At 45.9% G+C, this 8,264-nt stretch overlaps 1 protein-coding gene and 1 non-coding gene across 4 annotated transcripts in view; both read left to right on the forward strand.

The window, feature by feature from the left end:
* Positions 1–4,211, forward strand: part of Gip (gastric inhibitory polypeptide) — a 6,300-nt gene extending 2,089 nt beyond the window's left edge. For 2 of the 3 annotated variants that reach the window (XM_006532225.4, XM_006532224.4), the window contains 4 exons: positions 4–150; positions 2,066–2,155; positions 2,868–2,969; positions 4,087–4,211. In XM_006532225.4, coding sequence (XP_006532288.1) covers positions 4–150; positions 2,066–2,155; positions 2,868–2,969; positions 4,087–4,096 — 349 coding nt within the window. In that variant the 3' untranslated portion in view covers positions 4,097–4,211. The remainder of the gene's footprint in view (positions 1–3; positions 151–2,065; positions 2,156–2,867; positions 2,970–4,086) is intronic. The other variant, NM_008119.2, reaches the window with a different exon arrangement.
* A 1,846-nt stretch (positions 4,212–6,057) lies between these two features.
* On the forward strand, positions 6,058–6,272 carry Gm24949. Its single transcript, XR_003949963.1, has one exon. It is a non-coding gene; the product is annotated as a small nucleolar RNA U3 (small nucleolar RNA).
* The last annotated feature ends 1,992 nt before the right edge of the window (positions 6,273–8,264 follow it).

Raw genomic sequence — 8,264 nt, forward strand, 5'->3', positions numbered from 1 at the left:
CAGATCCCATGCTAAATTTGCTGGCCCTCGACCTCGAGGTCCAAGGTACGCAGAGGGGACTTTCATCAGTGATTACAGCATCGCCATGGACAAGATCCGACAACAAGACTTCGTGAACTGGCTGCTGGCACAGAGGGGGAAGAAGAGTGAGTAAGTAGTTCCCTCCTGTCTCCGCCACGTCCAACTCTGCTCGCACCATCTCCCAGATGGCCACATGGGCTGTGAGGGGCACAACATCACAGATACCTTTCAGGAAGTAAGCATGAGGGAACTAAATGGCCATGACTAGGGCTCTGGGATCGACTGGGCACAGGGTTCGTTTTCCCACCCTTATGTTGGTTGGTGACTTTACATCGTGTCTGTGTGAGGGTATCCAGGGGTTACAGACAGTTGTGAGCTGCCATGTGGGTGCTGGGAGTTAAATCCGAATCCTCTAGAAGAGCAGACAGTGTTCTTAACCATTGAGCCATCTCTCCAGCCCCCATCCTTTACTAAGGAAAGCTGTAGTGACAATTTTGGTATTTTGGTTTCTTTAAAAAAAACCACAGAAATGGCTGGGCGGTGGTGGCATACGCCTTTAATCCCAGCACTTGGGAGGCAGAGCAGGCAGATTTCTGAGTTTGAGGCCAGCCTGGTCTACAAAGTGAGTTCCAGGATAGCCAAGACTACACAGAGAAACCCTGTCTCGAAAAACCAAACCAACCAACCAACCAAACAAACAAAACAAACAAAACCCCCACAGAAATGGGACTGAAGAGATGGCTTAGAAGTTAAGAGGTTAAGAGCACTGCCTGCTCTTCCAGAGAACCTGAGTTCAATTCCCAGCAACCACATGGTGGCTCCCAGCCTTCTGTAATGGGATCCGATGCCCTCTTCTGGTGTGTCTGAAGACAACAGTGTGCTCATACACCTGAAATAAACAAACTTTTAAAACAACAAACAAACAAAAAACACAGACACTTTATAAGAATATATCTTTGTTTTAATCCCAGGTGTGGGATATGGGGTTGCTTCAGATTGTTCATAGCAGCTGACTCTGATTTGTCTCATGCTGTAGCAGGGATGTGATTTTGCTAGCAGCAGATAGTTTCTATGACTGTATGATGTTTGGAATTCTGGGGACTTTTCAGAGGATTAATAATGCTAAGGTTCCAAAGGTTGTTTTTGTGTGTGTGTGTGTATGGCAGGGGGTCAGGGGTTAGTGGTGGTAGAAGGGTTGTTGTTGGTTGTGATAATCCTGTGTAAGTAGTCCTGTGTAAAGAAGGAAGAAGCCGAGCGGTGGTGGCGCACACCTTTAATCCCAGCACTTGGGAGGCAGAGGCAGGTAGATTTCTGAGTTCGAGGCCAGCCTGGTCCACAAAGTGAGTTTCAGGACAGCCAGGGCTATACAGAGAAACCCTGTCTCGAAAAGAAAAGAAAACAATAACAAACAGAAATAAGAAATTATATATCCTGATAGTGAAGGTCAAAAACAAAAACAAACAGAAATAAGAAATTATATATCCTGATAGTGAAGGTCAAATTTGCAACAAGAACTGGACACCCCTAATCAGCAGGAAGTCGTCTAAAGACAATGTTGTTCCTTTTCTTTCTATCCCTTTTTCTTTCTTATCTAGTGTTAGAGGGTTGAAAGGATGGAAGAAAAGAGGTAAGGAGGGCGGAAGAAAGAACCCACAAAGCGCGATAGAGCAGCTACAGGAGTCAGAGGAAAGGGTAGAAGCAGCAGAGAGATCCCCAGAGGCCTGGGGGTGAAGGCAGGAGGAGCTGGGTTGCCTGTTTGGTGGTGGCTACTTCAGACTCTGGAAGTAAACCGCCATTGTGCCTCTCCCAACCTGTGCTGAGTCTTGTTCACTGCTGTTAGGTTAGCCTGGTGGATTCTCAGGTGCTGTCAGTGGTGGCTGAGACTGAACCCAGGCAGTGCTGGGGGTGTCTGCGTGTCAGTACAGGAAGTAGGCACTGTTGTTCCTACTGCTGAGGTATTGAAGATTCCAGTGCCCCTGTGTGGGGGAACTTCAGTTTGTCCCCTTCAGCATAATTCATTCTTGAATGATCTTCATTTCTCCAGCTGGAAACACAACATCACCCAGAGAGAGGCCCGGGCTTTGGTGCTGGCAGGGCAATCTCAGGGAAAGGAGGACAAAGAGGCACAGGAGAGGTGAGTCCACTGTGGGGTAGGGGAAACAGCCTCTGGCCCTGCTTTCACTCTTCTCTCTCTCAGCCTGTAGACGAGGGCAGGGACCCCACAGTAAACACCTCTCCCTCTAAGAGCTTAAGAAGGACACTAGTGAGTAATGTCCTAGAGGACCCCTTGAGGGCTTTCTAAGGTCTGTGACTAAAGGTACACATGATTTCCTGAATCAAGAGAGAGGGGAATAGGAACCTCAGACCAGAGCTGACACTTCCTTGCCAAATCTCAGGAAGGTTGTCTTGGAGACCACTGGGAGACCCTGGCATTCTCCCAAAGCCACCCACTCTATGACATAATGGGTGTGAGGCTCAGGGAAGTTCTCTCTGGGGTCACTGGGATGCATTCTCACACACTTTGCTAGGCGAGTCAGTGAGCTACCTCACTTTGAAGCTGTGTTTGGTTTTTGCCTGGATTGCGGACCCTGTATTCTCTGAGAAGGCAGAACCAGGGAGGGCCCAGCACAAAGGAGTCCCAGGAGCTGAGAGTGGAACTAACCCAGAAGCAGCAAGCTGTGTTAGCTCCTTAGCTCCTAGCATATGCTTTAATCCCAGCAATCCAGAGGCAGAGACAGAGGCAGCCCAACTTGGGTTATATAGCAGGTTCTGAGCCAGTCAGGGCTACAGAGTGCGGCTGTCTGCTAACAAAGCATCCTGGCTCCTGCAATCTCTCTCCTTTGCAGCTCTTTGCCCAAGAGCCTCAGTGATGATGATGTGCTGAGAGACCTTCTGATTCAAGAGCTACTGGCCTGGATGGTGGACCAAACAGAGCTCTGCCGACTCAGGTCGGGAGCAAAGGGGCCATGGGGGTGTTGCAAGCTTGTTCGTTTAGGCTGTCTTCTCATCTGGCCGCCTTTTCTGTCCTCAGCTTTCCCTCGTGACCCTTGGGCCAGGGCACCTTTCCCAGGGATAGGAGCCCTTATTTGTTCATATGATTCTGCTCTATAACTACTGTTTGTCTCAGTGACCATCAGCTAGGTTCTGCTCCAGAGTGAGGGTCGAAATACTGTGGAGTGACCCATGTACCCTATGGTGAAGAGGATCTCCACTCAAAACACAGAAGCCCAAACTCACCCAGACTTCCTGGGAGCTGGGGAGGGGTGGAGGGAGGGAATCTGGGTGCTTTCCAGAAGGTAAAGAGGGAGAAGAGAGCTTACTGGGTAGAATGCTCACTGGACCGGACATGGTGGTGCACACCTTTAATCCCAGCACTTAGAGGCAGAGGCAGGCGGATTCCTGTGATTTAAGCTCAGCTAGGTCTACAGAGTGAGTTCCAAGACATCAAGAGAAAATAGGAAAACCTTGTCTTAAAAGAAAAAAAAAAGTGGACAAAGGCTGGAGCGATGATTCAGTGGCTAAGCCCTCGCTGTTCTTCCAGATGACCTGGGTTCTGTTCCTAGCACCTATTTGATGGCTAACTGCCATCCACAGCTCCAGTTCCAGAGGATTCTCTTTGGAGCTCTATAGGCATTGTATGCACATTGTACACATGCATTCAAGTGGACAAAACACACAAACACATAAAATAAAAGGAAATACGTCTTTAAAAAATTAGAGTGGCTATCAACCTGTGGTCTGTACTTATAGGCATGTGCACACACACACACAGACACAGACACATGTGTATACATACATGCATATGATGTACACACACAGATACAGATACACAGATAGATAGACAAGAGAACATGATCAAGCCAGTTCAGAGGACAAATCCCTGTCAGAAGGTGGGGGTGCTGTCTTGGTACTTTTGTGAAAGATTTTGACTACTAATCAATCACCGAGAAAGGTCATTTACAGATAGGAGTGGTTTGTCTATGCCTGGACAGCAGGATAAATTTGCTGTGCTGACTCCAAGTTGGTAACTCCCTCCCTCTTTTTTCTTGTCTCCCCTTCTTCCAGGTCTCAGTGACTGACCTAGCCCAGAGCAGGACTGGACTCTGACCTTAGCTTGCTTGGCTCCTGCTTCCGCCCTGGTCCAAAGTCTCTGAGAGAACCAAACCAATAAAGCCTTAAGCTGAAGTAAACCTTGGTGTCCATGGTGAAAACTCATTCAAATGTCAGCTGAGCACTCGCAGGGCATAGCCATGTGTATCTTGGGTGTGTCCATGCCTCCCAAGGAAAAGGGACACATCAACTTATTCCTCTATGCCTCCTACAACCATACTAGAAACGACATAGACAAGAGGGATTCTGACTAACTCACTGTATACAACAATGAAGCACACAGACACAATGGCAGCCCTGATTGCTAACAAAGTCACCAGCCTGTAATAACAGTGCTGAGGAAGGGAAGGCAGGAGGATCAGGAGTTCAAGGACAGACTTGGCTACATGAAACTGTCCTCATGTCTCAAAAGCAAGCAAATAAACCCAATAGGAGAAGGTTCTTCGACTACATGGGCCTTTCAAGTTGCTGGAACAACTTGTGCCAGCAAGCCTTGATCTTTAAACACACGAACACACTACTAATCACAGCACGCTGAGTCACATGGAGAAAGACAGAAAAGTCTTTTCTAGATGGAATGGAGTAAGAACATGTCATTTAAGCGGAGACTGGGAGGACAAAACTGTAAATAAGTGGGTTGGAGAGACCTCTCAGTGGTAAGACTGAGAGGACCAGAGTTCAGTCCCAGAACCCTCATCCAGTGCCTCACAATGGCCTCTAACTCTTGCTCCAGAAGACACAACATCCATTCCTGGCCAAAGAGGGCACACACACAAACTTGTGTATATCCACACAGACACACACATTTTACATCAATTAGAAAGCTACGTGTGCCAGATGTGGTGGCGCACACCTTTAATCCCAGCTCTTGGGAGGCAGAGGTAGGCAGATTTTTGAGTTAGAGGCCAGCCTGCTCTACATAATGAGTTCCAGGACAACCAGGGCTATACAGAGAAACCCTGTTCACGAAAAACAAACAAACAAACAAACACACACACAAAAACAAAAAACAAAAAGAAAAAAGACTATGTTGGGCTGGAGAGATGGCTTGGCTTAGGAACACTGGCTGCTCTTCCAGAGGTCCTCAGCTCTACTCCCAGCAACCACATGGTGGCTCACAACCAAAGCCAAACCATCTATAATGGGATCTGATGCCCTCTTCTGGTGCAGCTGGAGGCAGGTTTAGTGTGTGTGTGCATGTGCACACAACACACAACCAAAACTATGTCAATAAACAAGAAGATGAGCAACAGGAAATACAGCATGAGAGTGAGTGAGGAGGCAGAACCAAAGCCTTAAAGGATGGTAGGGTTAGACGAGGCATGAAGATTGCTGAGAGTTTGAGCAAGCTGGACTATATAGTTGGAGTTAGGATGATGTAGTGGAACTTGTCTCAAAATAAAACAAAATAAAATAAAATAAAGATGAAGGGCATGGCAGCCCACATCTTTAATCCCAGCACTCTGGAGCCAGAGGCAGGTGGATGTCTTTGAGTCTGAAAGCCAGCCTGATTCATGATAGTGAGTTCAAGGCAAGCAAGGGCTACACAGTTAGACTTTGTCTAAAAAGAAAGGAAGGAAGAAAGGAAGGAAGAAACCTGGAGTGATGCATGGCTTTTCTTTTTATTTATTTAAATTAATTAATTAATTAATTTTTTGAGGCAGGGTTTTGTGTGTGTGTGTATCCCTGGCTGTCCAGGACTTGCTTTGTAGACCAGGCTGGCCTTGAACCATAGAGATTTGCCACCTGCCTGTCTCTGCCTCCCAAGAGCTGGGAGTAAAGGCATGGGTCACTACTGCCTGGCATGGTGCATGACTTTAAACCCAGCACCAGAGGCAAGTGGATCTCTGAGTTCAAAGCCAGCCTAGTTTATAAACTGTGTTCCAGGACTATAGAGAAACTCTGTCTTTAAAAAACAACAAAAGGAAGACTATACTTTCAGGGATCATTTCTATAGTTCGTTACTAGAGAAGTTTCTCTGACTGTGTAGAGCACCTGAAACCACGAGGACGAGACGTAGCATCCCCTACTGAGCGTGAAGCCGGCTCTAGGTGCTGCTTGATTGCAGCTGCCTCTTGCCATTGATGATCATTCTTCTCTCCTTCGGGAGGGTGAGAGGGAGGGAACGCAGTCTGAGTGGATTTGGTTTATTAAAAAAAAAGAAAAGAAAGAAAAAGAAAAAAGAAAACAAAAAACCAAAAGGGCTAGAGAGACAGCTCAGCAGTTAACAGCACTGGCTGTTCTTCTGAAGGTCATGAGTTCAAGTCCTAGTAGCCACATGGTGGTTCACACCCATCTGTAATTGGACCTAAGGCCCTCTTCTAGTGTGTCTGAAGACAGTGATGGTGACAGTATACTCACATATACATAAAATAAATAAATCTTTTTTAAAAAATCCTCCCAGTAGAACTGCTGGATCACATGGCAAATATAGTTAAACAACAACAACAAAAGGAAATTTGAAATAAAATTTATATCATATATCTTATATTATATATCATATGTATATTTATGGGGTGGGGTGGCTGGAGGGATGGCTTAGTGGTAAAGAGCACTGACTGTTTTTGCAAAGGATCTGGGGTTCAATTCCCAGCATGGACAAGACACTTTACAACTGTTTATATATCTGGTCCCAAGAGATCTGATGCCCTCTTCTGGCATCTAAGAGCACTGCATACAAGTGATGTACATCCACACTGACAAAACATACATAAAAATACAATTTAAAAACATTTACATTTTTTTTAAGACTTCTGAATTTCTTTTTTTTTTCCTTTTCCTTTTTCTTTTTTTTTTCTGAGACAGGGTTTCTCTGGGATTAAAGGTGTGTGCCACCACCGCCCGGCTTCTTCTTTTTTTTTTTTTTTTTTTTTTCGAGACAGGGTTTCTCTGTGTAGACCTGGCTGTCCTGGAACTCACTCTGTAGACCAGACTGGCCTCGAACTCAGAAATCAGCCTGCCTCTGCCTTCCAAGTGCTGAGATTAAAGGCATTTGCCGACACTGCCCGGCATAAATAAATCTTAAAAAAAAAAAAAGAAGGCAAAGGAAAAGTTTGGATTTACATTTGTGGCATCTTGAATATCTGATGAGAGTGTCAAAGTCTCAAACAGAGTTACATGTTTTCCTCCCTTCGTTTGTGTAATGTATTTCCTCCTAGCCAGCCACTGTAAAAGACTGTCTATAAACATCGTTTTTAATCATAACGATTGTATTTAAAACCTCACCACTAGCTCTTACTAGGCACAACACTGCCTGTGTTAGGGAGAAATTTAGAAGTTCATGCAGTAAGCCTGTCTGCTAGGTGGAATAAACAAACCCTGACTTGATCAAACTTACCTATTGAATTCCTCTGCAGAAATTCTTGAGTTGGGTTAAGATTTTACAGCTAAGGGCCAGGTATGGTGGCTCAAGATGGGGAAGATCTCTGAATTCAAGGCCAGTGTGGTCTACAGAGCAAGTGAATTCTAGGACTGCCAAGGCTACATTGAGAAACTCTGTCTCCCCCTAGCCCACTCCGCCCCCTCCAAAAAACCCAAATTTGAGTCAGACTGTCTGACTCATAGCTAGTCCTATTTCATGACGTTAAGTAATTTAAGGCAGATTCCCGAATCCCTTGTGAAATACAATACCAACTCACGAACTTGAGGGTTTTGAACAAGTATAGAACAAGGCAAGTTGTGCAGTGCGTGGCACAAAACTATCAGATGCTGCCGCCTTTTTTTTTTTGTTAATCTAAGGTTTCGTTTTATTCTCGGTTTTTGCTCAAGGTAGCACCCATGAGTTTGGTGGCTCATGCATTTAATCCCAACATTTGGAGGTAAAGGCAGGAGAACTCTGAATTCGAAGTGAGCTTGGCTTGCATAGTTCCAGACCAACCAACCATGGTTATGGAGAGACCCTTGCTAAAAAAAAAAAAAAAATGGCACCTTCCATGGCCAACACAGCTCTTGGTCATGTCCCTGAAGCATCTGTCGCTCTCCAGGAGCCCACCTTGGTAGGATGCATGGGGAATTAAAATAGGACATGGGGTTAGCGTTTGCGATGTCGTCTGGACTTCCTGGAAATTGGCCCCCAGCTAGGGCGGGGACTGGGGCCCTTGCAAGAAACTCCTCGACTCCGCGGCAGGAAGTGA

This window comes from Mus musculus, chromosome 11 (genome assembly GCF_000001635.26).
Source record: "Mus musculus strain C57BL/6J chromosome 11, GRCm38.p6 C57BL/6J".
In the NCBI taxonomy this organism is placed as follows: Eukaryota; Metazoa; Chordata; class Mammalia; order Rodentia; family Muridae; genus Mus; species Mus musculus.